The sequence below is a fragment of the Neodiprion virginianus genome, chromosome 7, assembly GCF_021901495.1.
Source record: "Neodiprion virginianus isolate iyNeoVirg1 chromosome 7, iyNeoVirg1.1, whole genome shotgun sequence".
Taxonomy (NCBI): Eukaryota; Metazoa; Arthropoda; class Insecta; order Hymenoptera; family Diprionidae; genus Neodiprion; species Neodiprion virginianus.
Window position 1 is genome coordinate 14,930,376 of NC_060883.1, and position 22,497 is coordinate 14,952,872.

Consider the following 22,497-nt stretch of genomic DNA (forward strand, 5'->3'; position numbering starts at 1 on the left):
TAAATGTAATTATATTTACTATTTATTCAAACAGCCTAATAAGAGTTCTGTACTGAAGCATTTATTGCACATATGAATCACTAATTGCTACTGTCATTAAAATTAATTGGCAATTGGTTTAAGAGCAAACAAACTTCACGTGGTAGGTGCATAAATATACATATATTCAGTCAAGTTGCATAAATTTGACAAATGTGATTCCATATAGATCCTTTTTGTAACAAGATGAAGTACAGCAAATGACTTCATTAAACTATTTTGATCATAATCTTTTTTTATGACACGATATTTGGAATTTGAAACATTTTATAAAAATGTCAATTCATTTTTTTTATAAAACTCCAGCTATAAATAGTTGTCATTACGGTAAAAATATGAAATCGATGACGCCATGAACCTCCTTAAAAGAAGACTCTGCTGAAACTTGGTTGAAAATGGCAAAAAAATTAATTTCATTACCAAAAAGTATCGAATCTCGAAATCGATCCCTAAAAATATAGTCGTGGACATTATGTATAATGGATATGTACTTTTTAGAGATAAAATTAATTTTTAGCCGTTGATAATCAAGTTTAAGAAGGGTCTTCTTTTAACATCAACCAAAGATGTTCTCATTTGTCAGATCATCGCCCGCTGGAAAGTAATTCAAAATAAATTACCAATAGTCATATAAGAGACGTAAGCAAACTATGAGCGACATTCAATGTATTCTCGGTCTAACCTATTGATACTACATTCCAGTTGATAGACATCATTGCACAGGTTCTTGCATTGTACCTTCCATGCCTTTCATTTCAATACCAGTAAAATTAATTTTCAAATTAATTCATTAATTTGTAATGCTTCACATCAAATCTGACTTTTTACATCGACTTTTACAATGCAATATTGCTACACCCGATAGGATTTAAGTGGAATGAAACAATAGAAATACTACATAGGACATCGGAATATATAAAAACGTACGATAATAAATAAAAAGCTACGAATGATACGGTTAACAATATCATTGTAGAACGATCATTAATCTAATAATCGAAGCACAGTGGAATGTAGTGCACAGAGCATTTCCAACCTACTTTCAACGATAAATAGTGAAACAAAATTGAATACTAGTAACATAATGAGAATGCAGCCAATACCTAATAACTATACCAAAAAAAATACTAACACATTACCAAAATAAAAACATACTATCTTGTTTAATCAACACAGAAATATGGGAAATAGTACGGAATCGTCCATAAGGAACTTCAATAATATACTTACGATTAGTTTGGCTACATCATGTAGTACGTAGAGTCAGTCATTATCTCATAGTATTATTTGAAACATAAAACTTGCTTTGCTTGCAATGTATTGCAATAAATAATATAGTATTTGAACCGCTGTTTAAAGCGCTGTCGAACTTAAAGGATAATAATACTTAAAAGGCATTAGCTTTATTTCCATTCAACCAGCAGACGGATAGAAATGTGCCACTTAATTTTATAATCACAGTCGCAGAAGCATCAGATATTTTCATCATGTAATGCCAATTTAGGCAGTCATTTGGTATGTGCGTGTATTTCTGAAAAAAATATAGTGATGCATTATCGTTATAATTGTATTATGCTATACATGTACAGCAGTAATGTGATAAGATTATAAGGGTGAACAATGTATACATTGAGCGTAGAACGATACATAGTCAAAAGCGCTGCTTGGTAGAGCCAATATGTGTATAGGACTTAGGACTAGATTGATTCTTTAAAATGGGTTTATCCAAATCAATGGCTTCTAATAAGAAACAATTATCTCATGCATTAGGATAAAAGAACACGTATCATCTGCGTAAAAGGATAAGAAATACGTGGTATCTTATCGGTAGGTCCGAAGTACGTGTTTCTTATTAGCACACATTGCAATAATGTCCTAGTTACTGAAAGTACGAAATCCAATGTTTTAAAATAAAAGACGAATAACCTACGTTAACGTTCCCCTTCTGAACAACCGAACTTTTGTATAAACGGGTCCGTTGTTGATTCTCAAGCTGGTAAGAGAAGCTAAGACAACACAAGGACTCTGATTAATATCTGAATCATTCCCTACTAAAACATCTCACTATAGGCAAGTTTTGAGAAAATAATAATTTTGTAGTAAGAACAAGAAAACGTACTAGTTGGAATAATCAGTCCCTTCAGCTACTCCAGGAACGTTAAGTTCTACTTCGGCATCTGGTTCTCTGGCGGAGTTTTCTTCTGCATCTGTGTGCAAAGATAGGGGCCTGAAAGTGTATACATTATGAGATTTACAATTCAATTTGGAACAGATATTTCTGAGAACATTCTGCTCGACATAATGCAATTATTTGTTTGTTTCATATTGATAGGAACAAACATGACTAAATAAATCTAATATTCACGGTTTCTCTCGTGACAATCGTTCCTTCGCGTGCCGTAACCAATCTTTAATGACTTTCGCAATCATATCTTCTGTGACCAAATTTGTGGTCGATGCTTTCCCGACAACATCTACAATAACGTTAGAATGTAAATAAGTTATGGACATTTTACCAACGTGCATGATAAATGTTACAATTAATTTAATATGGTATGAATCAGTTTACCTAGAATAACACGACACAAATGAAGTGTTGAAAAAATTCTTTTTCCTTTTGACCCGACCCAGCTAAATTTCTCAGCTACATAATTGCTGAAAAGCCGTTCCATCAATCTAGTGGTAGTGTTTTTGTAATCACTTCCACCGATTTTTAGTAATGCTGTCATCTGGAAAATGTTCAATACAATTGATCAAATTAAAATGAATAATACCAAATTTTCCACTAAATCAAAACTCACAATTCACAATATTTTTGAATTAACGTTTTCAGTCACAAGTCATTTGTCTTTACTGTTATAGGGATCTGGTATAACTGATTTTTCAATAACAAATGAGAAAAATGAGTAGACTCGAGAAGAATGTGAGTGTAAACGTAATGTTACTAAAAAGGAAACAGAAGAGCTGAGAAGTCAACAAAGAGAAAGTGATCAGAAAGCAATAACCTGCAAGTTGTCATTTCAGAAAAAGGTATTTGAACGGTTATTTTGGTATCTCGAAATTCTTTGAACTGCAAAAGATTATTTAGCAGCTTTAAATGTACATAATCATATCCTTTGGAATTGATTGTGAAAGGTCTATTTCAAAATGATTAAACTACTCCATCGCTTGTGCATGAAACTTGATTCCACTTTAGAAAATTCTGTGCTCAATAGTGTAAATACTAACGAAGTGTCCTCTACAGAAATGCTCAAACGAACCTCCTCAGCTAATAGTTTACATCGGAGGTGCCTTTGTGCTTCACCTGTTATACTTCGGGACATGTATGAAACAGATATAGTAAGGGGAGACCTCACTTAATGTCAATATTAATCTTTTTTACAATATTCTTGCGTAAATATTTCATCTTTGACTACTTGTGTGGAACTTTTGAAGTCAATATGTGTGTAAATTTCAGATCATCTGGTTAAGGCAATGCTATGCTTGATTAAATTACTATTACTGCAGGTTATTGGGTTACTCTTGAATAGAGCAATAAAATAGAATTTTTATTTACCATCTAACACCTTGGTTGTTACAGAATGGTGCTTGCTGTATGAATTCATGAAAATCTGCCAAAAAAATTGCTTTTTTTTACCATGTTACCAACAAAACAAGCAATTTCTTTCAAATTTCAATTGCTTTCTATAGCAAGCGCCATTACAATAGTTGTAAATTGTTGAATGCCAGAAGGAAAATCTATTTTGGTATATTTGGAATAAAAAACTATATACTCACCAATTTTTATTTCATCGCATTGTTCGTTAATTCTTTTTCTACTCTTTGCAACATTTTTACATGGCAAATTGGGAAAAGATTCATGACTTCAAGTTCGGGGTTATCAGCTTCTTGATTCGCATCCGGAATATTATCAGTACATTTTATACCATCTAGCTTCTTACTCATCACCTCCACAACATCAATAACATTATTGCTTTTGGCTTTCAGCATAGTGAAAGAGCGTATGACAAAGCGTTGATAAGTTCTGAAATCTGGAAAAAAAAGTTGATGTCTCAAGATATGGAATTACTTAACGTATTTCATTTTTTACCTTCATTGTCAAGAGATATAGTAGGTTCATTCATATTTGTCTTCCGCATACAGCTTTCCAAATCTGGATCAACATTTTTGGGTTGTATTACTTTCTTGGCTGGCATTTCCCTATGTGCGTGTGTAACTTGTGGATTACTGTTATGTTGTTTAGGATTGATTGACGCTGTATTGTTAGTATGTGGAAGAGTTGCCGTTGCAAGTGTGTTTGTAGCAAGTGAACATTCTGATTCGGCATCGTCTTCTGAGTGCTCTTGGATATTAAGATATTTGCCAGTCTGCTTGGGGCAATGGATTTCCGCATCCTCGAAATCTGAGTTGTTATTGTTCAATGGCTCGTGACATCCCATTTTCCTTGAAGTAACAGCTGATGCTTTGCTGTTTTTTATCGGTTTTTGCGGTGGAATGAATGGTTCACTCACATAGGGCTTAGGAAGAGGAGGAATTTTGGATCGACTGTTATTTTCCATACCCGACTCCTCATCATCGCTATCAGAATATACTAAGCGAGCATGTGTTCTTCGTCTCAATTTTAGACATGTATCATCAACATCCGAATTGAGATCGGAAAATATTTCCGCATCTTTTAAAATTTTTGTTCCTTTCTCATAGTTATCTAAAATTTTGTAAATATATTTGAGGTAAAAAAATTCACCATTGGCAATTACTGAATTACATTACAATTCTTTTTCACAATACACGACTTAAATACAGCTTGTTCATTCAGTTAAGGAAGATGGCTACGTGAGAGAAAGTGACGTCATATCAGAAATGGATCCAAAGCTCAAAATATTAATGTCTAGAATAGCAGTCTAGTAACGAAAGCGGTCAAACAAATGTTTATAATATGATATTGAGGATTTCAGATTACTCATAATTTCTCGTAACCTTATTGGTTAATGTCCACCTAAACCGAACGGACAAACTATAATGTTTTATCTGTACCCAACTCGTTCAAAAAGAAAACGATGGTAGACTGAATACTAATTCTGGTCATCGTAGTACATAGTTGAGCCTATACCACGGGTGTAAAGAAAAATTAACTTACAAGTTTTGGCCAGTATACGTTTTACTTTGAACAACTTCCACGAATCTTTAATCGGTTCCAATACTTGCACAGCCTTGTAATATCGATTCATCGTTGTAAAATTAGGCCAGTAAGCTTCCATGGTCTCTTCAATTAGCCAATTACTCGCTATCAATTGAATTCCATCCTCAAACTCTACAATGACATAATTTTTGGATTGCGCCATGACTTTGCTTAAATTACACTGTAAAGAAATACTCTAGGTAATCAACATTTTCAAATAATAGTTACAGTTTTTCAACAAGATAATTTCAGCACTGTAAGCAAATCCTGATCATGATTTTTGTAACAAATATAGAACCACCTACACAACTATACTAATATGGGTGTATTGAAACGTGCATACGTCTTCAATGCTGAATATACACATTCAATAAAGCTTTTCGATTTTAAATTCTGCAAGTGGTTTGCTACTTTGCCAATAACTGGAAATAAAAAATGATACTTCGTTCTGCTAGCAATGCTTGAGTCTGAAATGGGAGTTCTCACAAGTTCTCAAATTTATCTACGCGAATACTATACAAACCAGTGAACAAAGAACTTTAAGAAGAGAAACAGGCAACACAACAATCTGTAGAACATTATAAAATCTCGAAACCTCTGAAATGACTATGAATTGAGAAAAAATAATAATTTTTTTCATAAAAAGTAATAAAACTGGGTTAAAACTGGGGAAAGTGTCTCTACGTTTTACCCGAAAGAATGCATACTTTTTGAGGTATATGAATTTGAAAATTGCTTGGAGTTATTTTGATCTCGTGTGCACTTTATGTAATTCTACGAAGGTGTGCCCTCGAGGGGTCAAAAAGACACAGAATAATGCGGAACACAATTCGCAACACCTCGTATCAAGTTTTTTTCGTATAGGTACTTCAATTCTTCGAAACAAAACTACTATTCACACGGTTCGACACTCTATTCGAGTTACGCAAAAATTTCCCGTGACTTGGCACTCACGCGTGCGCGAAGTAGAAACCACGCTATCGGTGTTACTTACTCTTAATGAGCCAAACTATGGCTATGACCGTAATACCTCGTAAATTTTCACGTGAGATTTAGCGTGATTCTACCTCGGCTACCTGCCCGTTTATGTTAGCCAAATATGGTTACGGAATCGTCTTAATAGCCCGAAATATGAGACATCTAGATGTTTTGCACTGATGCGTCGCCATATTCCATTTTCGTTAATGTGATTTTTCTGTGTATATCAAGAATATCGCACAAATCGTGTAGCTTACAAGAAGAAAAATAGGAGTTAGAATGTTATTGCACTTACCCTGCATAGGTAGAAACAGCCCACATGTCTTCTCGTTCACAAAACAGTTTGAATCGCTCGTCAACACCGTGACTGTTACAACGTGCCGAGCACGTGCCGAGCAAAGAGTATAGGATAGAGTGGAAGCTGCCATAAGGCCGCAATGTAAATTGAGGATATACGAGTTTTAGCGCCATCTGTCGAGTCGGAACCGTAAAACATTCGAAAAAGGCGGTATATTCAATTTGGTTCCGCCAAACACACGCACGCAACGTAACATCATGAAGGAATTGGAGATAAATTGAAAACACAATTTACATGATATATATTTTTATTAATCACAATAAATTCGGATAAAACTAGTTGTATCACAATATATCAATACATGATTATACTACAAAAATTTAGTCATTTTCTTCCTTTCGTTATTTTTCTTATTACTACTTTCTACGCCTACAACTTTCTTCGACTGTACTACGGACTTCGCTAATGCTCGTCTTATGAATCTTGCTTCCCAATAGCAACGAATTCTGATGTATGTATTAATGAATACATTCGTAGCTTCTGGGGAGCTGGAAATTTTAGTTAATTGGGTAATAAAGATATGCCGCATTCCCGTTTCAAACTGTACGGGCGATGGATAGTGAGAACAGCCGTTTTGTTGTCGGATTGTCGCAAATAAATTTTCCAACGGATCCTGGTTCAACCGTCGAGTTTTCAGGGCATGGATATCATACTTGTTGAACCAGGATCCGTTGGAAAATTTATTTGCGACAATCCGACAACAAAACGGCTGTTCTCACTATCCATCGCCCGTACAGTTTGAAACGGGAATGCGGCATATCTTTATTACCCAATTAACTAAAATTTCGTGCCGATTTTCATTAGCTCTTGCACCAGTTACAAGTTAATACCGGCCGGCTAACTGCCACGCATGATTTTTGCGCATATGAGGGGGGGCCGTGTTGCGCTCACGATGACGCGCTAGGGCCGTATGCGATGATAATGTGTACAAGGTCCCTCAGCGCAGGTATGTACCTAACGTGGGTACATCCATTTTATATTCCATTTTATTTTATTATTCATTATTAACATATTGATTGATGATTTCCTTCTTCTAATTCTTCTTCTTTTTCTTCTTTTGATTATCATTATCATTATCATTATCATTATTATCATTATTTTTTGTGCTCAAATTAATTAAGTTCTACATGTAGCATCGGAAAAACCGCGAAGTTGTTGGATCCATATGGCAATCTCACGTACTTTTGGCGAACATCTTCTAAAGGCCATGTTTTCAACTCTGACAGTTTTCCAACTGACCATATGTCAAGTGATGAAGAGTCGCATGGTTCAGTGTAAAAATTGTTTTTTTCCTCATACTCATTTCCTGTTAAAACAAGTATGCCTTTACGTGAGTCATACACAATATTTTTCACCAAAATTATTTCCCCATTCACTAAACCGCAACAGTTGTCCGCCAAGCTGTCCACTTTTAATTTAAAGTCTGAATAGTTAACAATCTTATATTGTGGATTCTCACAGCCGTCTGGCAATGGCCCATCGTAATGAGAAGACTGTGTGAGTACTTCGAATTTACAACTTCGTTTTTTTGATGTGGTACTTTCTGAGCTGTTTTCTATTTCAACATAGCGCCTAAAAATTTGTTGCAACGGTTTATCACTTTTCCTTAGTAGTCTCTTTAAAGTTTGCATATAATTCTCAAACTTGAAGGCACTGAAGCTATCCAAAATACCCAAATTCTTAACATCTTGTACAATGTGGATGAGGCCGTGAATATTGTGACTTGCGCTGTGCCTTCCATAAAGTATCATAAATGATGTAACGAAATGTTTGAGTAGGTCGTGCGCATAGTTGAAAAGTGAAGTTGTATTGGTGCTGCACAAAATTCTTATTGCAACGTGAAGTGTCAAAAAAATTCATGTAAACATCATATGGCAATACATCTTTCAGAACAATTGGACCAGTATATAACAAGAGCTGTCTATATTCTGTGGCTTTCCACTGTTTCACAAAATCAAGAGACCGTGGCTTCCGTGCAAATTCTAAAGGGATAAACCCCTTGAGTTTTTCTAAAGCATTTGAAATTGAAAAAACATTGCGATGTGGCAAACGGTATTTTAGGTCCCCAAATAACCACAAGTAAAGAAGCTTTCGCACAACTCCCAAGCAGACTAGATGCATATAGTCCAATGGTACATTTTTGATGATGTCAAAACGTGGAATTTCTTCAAGGCAACAATCTCCTGCATGATAATCATCGTCCGTTTTGTTTCTAAAATCTGTATCGGTTCTTTCCCGTGCAGTTAATTCTGGAAAGCAGATGCGTCCATTGGCATAGGTACCTTCAATTGTACATTTTGTGCAACTAGAATACCCAGTACATCCTTTGACATTCAAAACAAACGACTTCGCTGGAGCATCGCATACAAAGAATTTTATACTGCACGTGTACAACGTATCCTGAAACGATAATCCATTTTCACATAGGTCTTTAGCTTCTTGTATAAAATCTCGCATGAAGTCGCCGGCGACACCAGGCTTTTCATTGCCATAATATGCTCCAATCATAAATACATCATTAAACCCAACGATTGATCCCAGAATCGGCCATAGAAAACCCCTGGACGACTTTGATATGGGGAGACCATCAATACCAATGGCTAACTCAATATCGGTATCTATTTCACTTGAATACTTGACAAGTAATTGATTCAATCCACGAGCAAGGCCTAGATGAATATATTTTCCTGGGTGAACATCCGTTGTAATCGTAGACCTTGGTGTTTTTAGTAGAGTTCTGGGATCAGATGGTAAGTGCGAATGACATGGATGCTGCCTTAGCTTCTTCAATAACGACGATATAGCCACATGTGGAATTCTGTTGCATACCGCCCACTGAGCAAGAAAAGATTGCAGGTTGTAATCCTCAGACGTAGGTACAGGAGGCTTTTCAACATATACTGACTCATTGTCAGCAGTAGCTAACTCGCTGCTCTCCGATGAGTCAGATGAATACCAAACTTCTGGTTCGTTATATGGCTCTTCAGCCACAATGGATTCATCTGGATGTGTGGCGTTTTCATGATTTTTATCAGAGATATAACAAGATTCTCTTACATTTTCACTGAATATATTCTTCTCAGCGCAGCTTGCAAAATCTGATGTTTCTGACAACACGGAAGCATTATTATCAGAAGAAGATATCAGTCGCATTTCATCCATATTCGCATCATTACGTTGGAAAATGTTTAGGTACTCTAGTGAACTTTCCTCATTGACCTGCCGCCGGAGTTGACGCTTAGATATTTTCCGGACAGGCTTCAAAGTTTTTTCTTTGGGCATGTTTTTAGAGATATTGTATCGACTGGAAACGGAGCACAAAATTCGCGACGATTATGCCAATCTTTTCTCAAATTGTTAATGTAACGGAACACGTAACCGCTATTCATGAAGTTCAAGTTTTTATTTCAAATTCTGGATCACTATTCACTTTACTGGTTATTATATGAAATTTGTTGAAGATTTTGATATTTTTTTCAAAATTCTCTTCGAGAATTTGGAAAACTTATGTGCCTGAAGTTCTGAAATTTCATGTCAACGTAAACTGTTCTGTGCCTTCTATGCTGTGAGATTCCCGGTTTTTCCGTGGAAAAGTTCCCACAAATGGAACCTCGAATATAGCAACATTAAGGATTGGTTGTTATAATCAAATTCAAATTTGGGGAACTTTTGTTGAACAACTAATCATATTATAATATGAAAGCCTGTTGACATTTTCGATCAAATTCAGAACTTGAAGCACATGAAAAATTTTGAGATCTGAGAATTTTTTATATTATTTGGAAAAAAAACATACCAAACCACAGCTATATAAATGCTGGAATGAAATTTCAGCAGTAAGTAGGGAGTTTAGAAAAATTTAATATGATAGTAAATTTTTTGTTTGAGAGAAACACGAAATTTGTCTGAGAATTTCAGAACTTAAATTCACCTTGAATTTTTTTTTATACTTTATATTATCGTTATTATATTATTGTCACTATGACTATTGATGTTACTGCTGTTTATTGTTATATATTATATTATATATTATATATTATATGTAATTTATAGATCTTTGATGTTATGCGATCAAATTATTAGTTGCACGTAAAGACTGATGTGAAAACGGAATATAGGTTAGGTCGGATCTGCTACAACGGTGTTGCGCACATATTCGGCGCATCCTGTATATATTTAATATTACGAGACAGCAAAGCGCGCAACATGTGATGTGCCTCAACCAAAATACCATTGCGGTCGATAATTTTCAAAGTTTTTCCGGCTTTATAAATGAGATAATCCCACATTATTTTCTCGTAGTAGTCTGATGCAACATAATTCACTACAAAGATATCGTCAGAAGATATCATCAGGATATTCTAAGGATGTCCTATTTGTGTCAAAAAACTAACCAACTCATGAAATCTTGTGAGATATCCCTGGGAGCTCCAGAGGACGTCCAAGACATTCCCGGAATATTCGGGACCTCCTGAGGATATCCGGGATATCTTAAGGACATTTGGGATATGTTTGGGATATCCCGTGGACGTCCTGTGTTATGTGGGCCTATAGAGTTCGTGGCTTATACAATTGCGCTTATTGCTAGCTTCAAAGACTGACGCCGCGACGCGAGATGCTCCGGAATACCGCTTGTAGATTCAGAGGTGTTCTCGCTCTAATCGTCGGTGATTCTAAGTCTGATACTCTTCACACAGCAGCTCTGAAGGAGCCTGGGTTCCGTTGATGTCGTTCTTAGCTGTCTCTAACGGGGACTGACTTCGCTCGCTCGTCCGACATCCCTTGGAACGTCGGGCGGCGAGCGAGTTTCCGCTGAATTTACAATTCGGCGTTTTCGCCAAATCCACAATTTCAAACAAAGGCTCGCCTCGCAACAGTCATCCTCGAAGCGCGTGATTTCGCGCTCGCCTCATCCCGGTGTTGATTACACCCGGGATCTGGCGGGCGCGAAGACGCTGACGTTGCTGGCTGTCCAACTACGCCGTTGCGCTTGGTTATTCCACGAACTGGTTATAATAAAATATTTTGTATAGACTAACTAAAACTATGCTTCCTTGTTTCTAAAGATAATAATAATATATAAACTAATAATTGATATAATCGGTAATATATTATAGTTTTGAGTAAATATGCGGCGCTCGTGACAAAGGAGCGCCATACCGAAGACCGTTCCAGTTTGTCGAACGCCGGGCAATCGATGTCATCCAAGTTGAATACTTGATGCGCGGTACCATTTTCAATATATTTAGATTTCTCGTGTTCACGGGCAAAGATTCGATGAGCGTTACGTGCGATTTCTCGGAGGTTAACGTCTAATTGAAGCAGCGAGATGTCACCTTCAAACCACTCGATGCCATGATGGTAACACGTTACGTAATTGTTCACGCCACGTTCTTTGAGCGGCAGATCCGTGAAGGGATATGGCGGTTCTACTAACCAATGTGCCGAGTAGCGGTGATCGATGGTGACGACTGCCACCTCTTTTGGTATAAATTTACCATAGATGTGTTACGTGGGGGTGAGGGTGTACTGAGCGGTGGTAGTTGATGATTAATTGAATAATCTAGCTCCCACGTAACGACAATGAATAATAATTAAAACTAAGAGAAGACCTACCTTTCGATAAGCCGGTAATTTGTAGGATCGTGTTGCTATAGACCTGTACAGGTCTGTGAGGTTTGTTTAAATTGTTGAGGCAATTACAATAATAAAAATAGGAAGAAGGTCGTTCAAAATAAATGATTAATATAATTTGACTGGTAAAAGATGAAGTATATTCCATTTCGATTTGGTTATTGAAATGCTTGGTAACAATCAATGGTGATAAATATATATATATGAGCCGAAAATAACAATTTATAAAGTCTTCAAGTTTATAAAAATCATGTGTTATACTATTCTAGAGGATAGTACCATTTGGTACCAGGAACATCTACTCTGAACGGATGGTTATAACTAGCTGGTCGTGATTATTGTATTGTATCTCTCTTTTTAGATTATCTTGAATCGATTATATATATATAATTGTTAAGTCTTATTCGTTGAATCTTGGAAACAATAAGTGTGAATTAATTGGGGGTAGTGAAGCTAGCCACCAATTCTAGACTTGGTTGTTGTGAATTTACTGATGTAGTTTTTGATTATCAAGGTGAAACAAGAATTCGTCTAATTTCGAAGATTAACACTCGGATTGACTTAGCTTTTTGGTGAATCGGTCGATGAGATTGAGAGCCGTCGGATCGTGTCGGTCTGCGTCGGTAGAATGCTGGACCAGGGGCCTCACCTCAAATTTGGAAGAGTTGATGAATCGAATGATGTTGAACGTTGGTCACTTAGTCTTTGTGAATTTAGAATGATATCTTGTTATCGAAAGTTTGAACGTGTCTGTTTTCTGATTTTGATGATGAGTTAAAATTGATTGGAACGATTATTTATTAAAAACTATAGTGTAATTATTATTATTTTTACTTAAGATTACCTGATTCGTTTGAATCAGGGCCGAACTCAATTTTAACTAAGGAAAATGGAATATCATAAAAATGTCTATTCGCGAAATAATGAGATTTAGTAAAGAACAGAAAAGATGGAAATGTAGAAGATAGTGAGTCTTTTGCAATTAACAGAATAACTGAATGCTCGAATTTGACGAATTAGCGCGAGACTTTAGGCCGGTCACAATTAAAATTTTCCAAACGCTACTCTTGCTCGAGAGGGCTAATCCGGGTTTACGTCCACGCACTTCGCGACTTGACAGACGAAAGACGCGGCTTCTTGGGCCCGAGGGTCCAAGGAGCTGCAGTTGTAATTGGTTACAACGGTAATTAGCCAATGAGGTGCGAGGGCGACCTCCTGGTGCCCAAATCCACATGGTCAGCGTTACTTCTCGCTCTTCGACGGTGTTCCGACGATTCTCAATCCCGCCGGTGACACATTGAAAATATGAACAAAAGATATTTGCATGCAATGTTCACACATTCATTCATACATTCCAATAAGTAATCTATTTTAATTTGGTGGTTCTAAAGGTAGTGGTTTATCCTAGTTATTGATTATAGTTTTAATTTAAAAAGAGGGATATTTCCAGGCTGAGCGCTACTGATGCTAATTCAGCAGTCTCCTATCTCAGTTCTTGGTACCAGATAAATAGAATAAAGTTGAACCTTATACTAGGGATCATTGTTGGTCTCTACGTGACTTTTGCCAGAAGGGGTGGAACTCGCCGTTGTTAGAATATGAGATTTTGATGAAATGATATCTGTGCATTAAAGAAATTAAAGCAATGAAATGAAATGGAATTTTGAAAAAGTTACGCCAAGGCGGTACGTCGGGGCGTAACAGATGTTTCGAAACCCTTGAATATCTATCACGTAATCCATACTTGAACTTGAAAGAATGTAGTTGAATGGATAGAGAGCCGGAAGAGTGAACCTGCAGTGGCGTAGTTTGAATGCTGACTGGCTCGGCACCGTAGTTACGGGTGTTTATATACAGCCTTGTGTTACAATCCCCGTCTCAATTTTTGTTTATCGGGTGTCTCCAGCCGGTCTGTTGCTCCCCTTGAAGACGTTGGCGTGGTGTAGTCACAGTGTGCTCTCTCTCTCTCTCTCTAACGGAAATCACCACCTGGTATGTCATGGAAGCGGCCGTGATAGGAGGGGCGTGATCTCTCTCTCTTTCTTAGCCCGAAAAATCTGTAATGACCTGACGTGCAGCATCAACTTCAATAAGATTATCAAATTCAGCGTACACTAGACAATTCACAGTTTCTTTGAGGGCATCGTCGAACCGCTCTTCGACCCAGAGAGTTCCATGTTTGATGAGAGACCAGTGCGATGTACAGTTGGCCGAGAGATCGGGGGTTTCTGCCTGTACTCCTGCGTGTATGGTGAAAGATTTCACCTCGACTCTGGTTACGGGATATTTTGCCGTACCTTTGGCTAGCGTCCGTGCGTGCGCCAGCAAGATTCCAGGGCTGATCTTCGTTCGGTGAACGAGCAGTGAAGTTTCCAGTATGTGCAGCTTGTGGCGACTTTCGGCTTCTATGATGCAAAAACTGTCTCTTGATCTCACAAGTCGAAGACGCAGTTCCACACCGTTGAGTAAAAATTTGTCTTGATTAAATACGTCACAGTGCAGATTTCCAATCAGATCAACGGTACGTGCATTGCTCATGATCCGTTTGCGTTCGATGAAACCTCGGTCAGCACCGACGGCGTCGGCGTCGTATACATCCGATACTCCATCCTCGCTGTCGTACCATAGAGGTTGCTGGCCAACCGCTGTAATGTCTGTTTATGACGTGCCAGACGATTTTTTCGAATTCTGGACCGTGCTACGTTACCCTCCAAGGTGTTCAATGCACACTCACGAATGGTCTTTACCAGCGAATTGTCGGCCGTGCGTAGCAATGCCGATCTCTGCGACGGGTTCAATTTCTGCAGAGCGTGCAGCGCTACTGCGTTTGCTTTGGTGAAATCGGCACGAGCTCTGCGGCCGGACGCGGTACGGCGTATTCGAGGCATCACAGTTGAACGACTGGAACCCGGTGCGCATTGGTGACCTTAACATCCTTTCGCGGAACGTAGACATAGTGATTATCGTCCGAACGGAAGATGTTTGATCGGAAACGACAATTCTCCGGAGTGGATTGCTTCAGGTCGAAAAGCAGATATCCGTGTGGCGCTGCGGTAGCGTAGTGATAGGCCTCTTGAAGAAACCTCGGATCTTCGGGATACACCTGTCTGGTAAGATGTTGAATTTGGGCACGATCCCGTGGATTTTTGAAGAAGACTATGTAGTTGGCGTTGAGGGAAATATCTCGTTGACCGTGGTCCTTGTAAAAGAGATTTTGTGTTATGTTGGAAACGCTGAGGTTCTTATGATGACAGACCTCGGTAAAAAGATCAACGACGACATTGTTTGAAGCCTCTCGCATCAGATCGTCGATTACCAAAAGTTTCGGTTTTTTGTCACCCTCGTAATCGGCGTGTTGCGGTAACCCCTCGCGGTACTCTATACTCTTGTCCCCGCCGTACAACGGCTGCCATTCGTCAAAGTACCATATCACACGACTAAATCTTGTGTCGCACATTGACGTTCCATGACGCAGCAAGTTCTTGACGAAATTTGATTCACCGCATCCTGATGGCCCGGCTACAATGACCGAAAACGGATGTTTCCAACGTGTGTCCGTCATCGAAGAAGAAGAAGAAGAAGAAGAATAATCCAGGGATGATGCGGGATCTATAAAAAATTGAAACATTTGAAAACACGTTCTTTTACTACGTTAGCTTACTCGCGGCCGCGGCGGTAGCGGCGGCGGCGGCACTCCCTTCGTGCGCTGTACCATGAGCTTATTCAAACGCACGCGGAAGCGTAACCGCGCAGGTACGAGCTCATCGGCGCGGGCGCGGTCGAGCTGATTGTGCGTGAGGCGCGTACGCCATGAGCTTATTCGTACGCGTGCGCGCAGTGATATCAGCTTGAAAACAGCGCGCCCCGCCGCGGTTTACGAGATGAATTTTTACGAGCAATGCGGGATTTTTTCACAATTTTCCATGCCTAGGGTTCAAGCGTGGTACTAACCTTTATACAGTTTGGTGGGACACAGACAAGAGAGTATCTGATGGGTTGACCTGGCGTCTCGCTGGTTGGAATAACAGACGGTTGGAGTAAGAATCCCTACGGTGTCCTCTGTCTGTCTGTCTATTTATTTGTCTGTCTATCTGTCTGTCGCTCAAACGCGCGCGTGGCTTGCCGTCCGGGTGTCTGTACTACCGCAGGGTGAGAAGATGGAGGCGGTGGTGTGCAACTGCTCGGAGTCCAGGTTCTTCGTCATTATCCAGTACGGTAATCGTAGGGCAGCGTATCGAAACTCGTAACGCAACAACGCCTTTTCACGTACACCGGTTTACACGTTTTGCGCTCGGAGCGCGTCACGACTGCGTGCAGTTCCGTTCGACGGATGGCGCGATACTCCAAGGGAATGGGTGCAGCGGCTTCTACCACCATCCGCTTGATGGCCTCGAAGTTGATTTTCGAGCTCGTCGTGTGATTCAGTGATATGCTTTTCACCTTGCAAATTTCCACCTCTTCACCATTCGGACGTTTAATGATGAAAGCATAGAATTTTGGCCCTCCCGAGACGAAAGCGCGTATAAAACTTCCACGGCCGTAAGACGCCAACTCGTCCGTCAGGTCGCCAAGAAAGTTGCCCGTGGGAGGTTCATACTCATTTGGCCTCTGGAGGTTTCAGGTATAAATTACTTGTAGTATAATGATAATAATAGGTTTGATGCTATTAATTTTACTAAAGAAGATTTGCAGTGTGGCGGCAGGTTTGAATTTTATAAAAGTATTTCTTTATTATGACAAAGTGACAAGTACATCTTTACAGAAGTCCCGATGGTCTTAGACTGACTTTTGCTTAGCTATTAGGTACATGCAGGGCCTCTTGGCCTTTTCTCACCCCCACCCTCATACCCTTACTTATACTTTGTACTCCATACTTCATACCTGGCTCTCTCTCTCGCTCTCACACGACTCGTATCCATCTCAATTATACAATACTTTAGTGACCGAGACTCACCAACTAGCCACGTTTTCTCATCTGGCAACAGCATGTTGGATAGCCTTTGTCACAACATAATCCTTAAATTTACGACACTTAAAAATAAACACAATCTTATCTTTACTTTAAAATATAAACTTAACATAGAGAATATTCTTTACTCCTACATACTGAATCGGTGTTGTAATAGAGCACGCGCCGATCGAGCTTCTCAAGGAACGAGAAGAGCTTCAGCCGAGCCTGGGCAGTGGTGTACGAGGCAATCACGACGTTTGCCAGCGCTGACGGTTCAACGCTGTGTTGCGCGTGTGACCAACGCACGTAGAACACATCGTCATTCACGGGCAGCAAACCGGACACCTCGACTTCAGGGTTGGTCAAAAGCTCGAGCAGCTGCTGACGCGTCTTTATAACCTTTGTTTTTACCAGATTCTCGCGTTGCCCGAATTTGCCCCAAAACGAATTTAAGCATAGTTTGGGAACTGATCGCATGCCGGGATTCTTAGCAACACGGTCGCGATCTACCCGTATACCCTCGGCCCGCTCGTACTCATCAAGGTAGCGCATTCGAGCCGGCTCGTCCTCGCATTCAGCAGGCCAGCCGCTTGCCTCTTCCTTAATCTTGAGGAAGGTGTCGATATAGCCGGCGAAATGCCCACCTTGACGAGTAGTCGGGTCAAACGATGTCACCGTATACGACCAGATCTCGCGCATGCTCCTGATCTTGTATCCCATTTCCACGGCTTTTTTTAATTCGATCGATACCCACGGGCCCTTGAATTCTCGCGTAACCTGGTCATCATGTCTCCACTCGTCCTGGCTCAAACTCTGACAACATGAGCGGCACAAGGCAAACATGAGTTTGTCATGCATGCGCACCGGCAAAACAGGGTGATAAAAATTGCAAGGCAGTAAAATTCGGCACATGATGAGCCCCTCAACTCGCGTGATGTCGGAACCACTTGACCCTGTCAAGAGCTTACACTCCTCTCCAACGTAGACCATCGGGTGGCCAACAGGAAACCATCCATTCTTACAGATGAACGGATACAACGAGCAAACATCGATGTATCGTATTTCCTCGTACGCGTTGCCCGTTGCATCTGTTTTCACCTTCTAGTATCGGGAAGCGATCCCCGTTCGACCACCGTAGAACGCATCGCGCGGATTGAGTGCTTCGCTCGTGGCAGTGCTAGCGGTCAGCGGGTGTGTTGCCACGTACTCCCTCATCTCCTCGTTCTCCCTCAAGCTCCGATCAAACACGCATTCCCACTGTTCCGTCAGGCGGTAACCCAATTCGCGCACACGGCTGATCTTTGCACGAGTGTCCTCGTAACGCCTATCCAACATCTCGCCGTTGACGCTACGCCTATCGCGGTTGATTCGTAAACATTTACGACAGCCGTGCCAGAATCAACCGTGAAACTCGTAGACGTGTCGCGTACCGTCGCCCGCGAGATGGTATCCGTCCACCTTTCGACCCGTCTCCGGAATCCGAAACTCACGTCCGTTTCCGGCATGCCTGATGTCAATACCCAGCTCGCGCTCTTTCACGACCAACCACTCCAGAGCCTTACAAGACCGGGCATCGGCAAGACGATGGCCGCCCGGTGGCAGGATACCTATTCGCTCCGGTTGTAAAAAATTTTTACGGAACAGCACCGAACAAGCCGAGGCAATTGTCGTGCTCTAGGTAAGGGGACACACTCTGCCGCACTCCAGAAATATGTCCCTGAACGCTACGCACGCACGTCGCAGAATATCCACGTCCGACCGACAGTACGACAACAATTCCGCGTCAAAGTCGAACCGATGGTCGTTAGCTACAGCCTCGATGTACCATGAGTAAAACTCTGCTCGCGCATCGCTACTCATGTTATCCGGAGAGTAAAACTTCGCTGCGGGGAGCGCTCCCACGTAACCCACGTTTTCAGGGGTATTGAAAAGGTAGGAGAATACACCTTTCACGGAAGTAGTCGGTAGTTCGAAAGCCTTCGGTCGCGCCGATAATGCCATAGGCATATATGCTAAGGAATCCAGAAATCGGGTGTGACCCGTTTCGAGCATAATGATCTTACTGCCGCTTAGGATGACCTGCGGCGGATTTCCAATCCGCTCAACCATATGCGGCAGTATGAATTGTGCGTCAAAACCTTTTGCATTGTGCGCAATGCATACGATGTGGGCAAAGTCCTGAACGGGCCGAGTAGCAAAGTCTACCAACTCCTTCATCGGTTCCCTCCTGAAAAACGAACTCACGTACGAGCCCGCAAGCGAAACAGCCGTTCGATATATCGGGATCGTGGATACATTGCGTACACACTTGTTGCGCTACGCACAAGTTCGGCACATGTATGTTTCTTGTCGCGTCACCGTCTACCGTGTCGCATTGCTGCGTTTCAAAACCATAAAAAATGAAGATATAACGTTTCGGTCTTGTCGCGTCTTTCGGTGGCGTCATGAAGCAGTAGTGATTGTACGGTCTGTTGCACCGGCACGTGACGCAAAAACGAGTTTCACAAATGTGTGCCCTCCGCCAAAGATTTACGAATCGCTCGCAATTCTGGCATATACGCAGCGTTGCACAAACGGAGAACGCAGACTGAAGGAGCCGATCCTGCGGTGGTACTCCAGACAACCGCTACCGCGGAACACCCGTCTGCAATCGGGACACTCAATTTCGCGAGACTCGCTGTTACACGGTGGCGATGCGAGGCACTGTGGGCACTTCACGGAACATCGGTGTTCGTACCCGTTGTTAAATTTCCTATTGCAGGGTTGACAGAAAAAGGCCCCTGCTGTCGCCGCGGTTAATATTACAATTGGACAATAATGCTGTTCTTCCGGATAGTACAGCAGATTCAATCGGTGCCTGACATCGCCTGTTCCGTTTGCTCTCACCACGGCAGTGCCGTCGTAAAATGCCGCTTCGCCGGTACCTAGCCTCCCCAACTCGTACACTATGATGAGCAATCCCTCGCGTGCCAGATAGTTCTGGAACTGTGCGATTTCATGCACTGTGCACCCCGTTGGCAGTGTCACGTGCGGAGCGGTCTCGCACGCGACGACTTCACCCTCTTTGTTATTAACGAGGTTTATATTTAATTTTTACGTGGATTAGGAGGCGAACGTCCTCTACAGGGCGTTCCGTGGGAAATGGTTTGAAGGATTTCAATTATTTTGTACCAATGTTTTGAAAGAAGCAAGTAGAAATGTTTAATGAAATAACTAGAAGCAGCAAGGTTATAGACAAGGAAGCTTACACTACGTTCTTATGCTACTCACGTTCTCGCTCTTTCGCACTCTCTCTCGCGGATTCTGCTTCGGCCTCGAAGGTGCCGAAGTTTACACCTTCACTCACTCACTTACGTGCTACACGGCTTGATTAAGTTCGTGGCTTTGCGTATTGCGCTTAATTCTAACTTCACAGACTGATGCCGCGACGCGAGATGCTTGGACGACCGCGTGTAGATTTAAAGGGATGCTCTCTCTCTAATCGTCGGAGACCCAAGACTGATAACTCTTTACTCGACAGCTCTGAAGGAGCCTGATTCCGTTGATGTTGGTTTGATGCTGTCTCTAACGGGACTGTCTTCGCTCGCTCGTCCGACACCCCTTGGAACGTCGGGCGGCGAGCGAGCTTTTCGCTGACTTTGCAATTTCGAACAAAGGCTCGCCTCGCAACGGTCATCCTCGAAGCGCGTGATTTCGCGCTCGCCTCATCCCGGTGTTGATTACACCCGGGATCTGGCGGGCGCGAAGACGCTCACGTTGCTGGCTGTCCAACTACGCCGTTGCGCTTGGCTATACCACGAACTGATTATAATAAAATATTTTATATGGACTAACTAAAACTATGCTTCCCTGTCTCTAAAGATAATAATTGTTATGAGCTGGGTTGGCTGAAGACCAAACCACTCGATACGTATAACGCTTAGTTGAGACTAAATTTTCCGGATATATTATTTGAATTTGTTGACACCGTTCCCCCCTTAATTAAACTGGCTTTGATGTAAAAATGGTCACTTACCTTTGTTGTTAGCAGTTGATTTTCGGGCTCTGTGGGGCGGCTCTGCGTGCTCGGCGAGGAGGTATACGGTATTAAATGACTGGTTTACACTCGATATGGGTTTAATTACAATTATACGTTTATTCGATAAAAATGAGGTTAGTTATGTACTATGGTAGAAAGGAAGTTTGTGTTTGAGTAAAATAACGCGGAGTTCGCTCAGCGCTTGACGTGATTGGATTTTGTAATAAAAAACTGAGAGAAAGACTTCTTCTTAAAAGCTGACTGACTACTGATCGACTACTGTTTGACTACTCATTGACTACCCATTGACTACTCATTGACTAATCTCTTTTAAAAGATTCGGGTGGTCTTGTCTGAACTACTTCCTGATTGGTTACCAGTATCCTTAAGGGATGCTGGACCAATCAGGAGGGCCTGATAAAATTTTGAGTTTTTCTATTCGTCAAGACTACCCCCGCCCATCGGGTACGGTGTAGCATGAGAATTTATCATTAACTATCCCGCCTTCACCACACGTGCGGGTAGGAATTTCCGTTTTATGTTTGTATATAATAAAGATATCCTTATTTTAATGTTCGGGCCAATATTGCCTAAACAGACACTTGAGATAGACCCATACGGATCTATCCGTTGCACGTGTTCATTTCCAGAAGTTATAAAAAGGTGATAAAGAGAGCCGTATGCATGCAATGCATACGGAGACGCAAAAATAAAAGTAAAAGATAAAAATATAAAATATAAATGTATTAAATTAAGAGGTAATAAAAAGATAAAACTAGTGGGTAGGGGCAGAGGAGATCGAGGATGTAACATAATAATGAAAAATGATAATTGTTATGATCGGTAATATATTACAGTTTTGGGTAAATGTGCGGCGCTCGTGACATCCCTCCCCCCTTAGGTGTCGATGCCCTCATCGACTCGGTGCGCCGGGCCGACGGTGACACGGACACTGGAGGGTTGGCTCACAGCTGACCGCATATTTCATACATTCGGTATTTACATTGTTTGTGTGTTGCACATACGCTCTTTCATGACCCGCACACACACACACACAACACTTTTTTTTTGTTTTCGTTTGGCTTTATCACTCACTTGTCACCACACTACTGGCTCGTCGCTCGGTCGTCCTTGCGTCTCGCCAGCCGCGTCGCCCTCGTGAGCTTGGTCCTCAGGTCTCCTCAGACAGCCTTGGTGTTATTGTCTCCTTCCGTCTGTGCCGGCTCGGCCTGGTGGGTTGCGGGTGGAGTCTCCCACTGGATGAGGTCCTCGACGACCTCCGGTTCGTCCTCCAGGACGTCCGCGAGGTTCGCCGGAGATCCTGGCGTTGCGGGTGGAAT

General features: G+C 41.2%; 3 protein-coding genes across 3 annotated transcripts; all 3 read right to left on the reverse strand.

Annotated features, from left to right (window-relative positions):
• Positions 1–1,458: 1,458 nt before the first annotated feature.
• Positions 1,459–3,637, reverse strand: LOC124308920 (uncharacterized). The gene is made up of 5 exons (XM_046772089.1): positions 3,596–3,637; positions 2,609–2,768; positions 2,405–2,513; positions 2,159–2,266; positions 1,459–1,570 (listed from the first exon to the last, which is right to left on the reverse strand). Coding segments are annotated over exons 1-5 (381 nt in total). The 5' UTR covers positions 3,599–3,637; the 3' UTR covers positions 1,459–1,569.
• Positions 3,638–3,822: 185 nt separating this feature from the next.
• LOC124309454 (uncharacterized) lies at positions 3,823–5,394 on the reverse strand. The gene is made up of 3 exons (XM_046773117.1): positions 5,177–5,394; positions 4,130–4,744; positions 3,823–4,070 (listed from the first exon to the last, which is right to left on the reverse strand). Exons 1-3 carry the CDS (start codon positions 5,379–5,381, stop codon positions 3,823–3,825), a joined length of 1,068 nt encoding a protein of 355 aa, XP_046629073.1. The 5' UTR covers positions 5,382–5,394.
• Positions 5,395–7,666: 2,272 nt separating this feature from the next.
• On the reverse strand, positions 7,667–11,072 carry LOC124308921 (uncharacterized). The gene is made up of 2 exons (XM_046772090.1): positions 10,949–11,072; positions 7,667–8,126 (listed from the first exon to the last, which is right to left on the reverse strand). The coding sequence occupies exons 1-2, from the start codon at positions 11,053–11,055 to the stop codon at positions 7,667–7,669; spliced, it is 567 nt and encodes a 188-aa protein (XP_046628046.1). The 5' UTR covers positions 11,056–11,072.
• Positions 11,073–22,497: the final 11,425 nt, after the last annotated feature.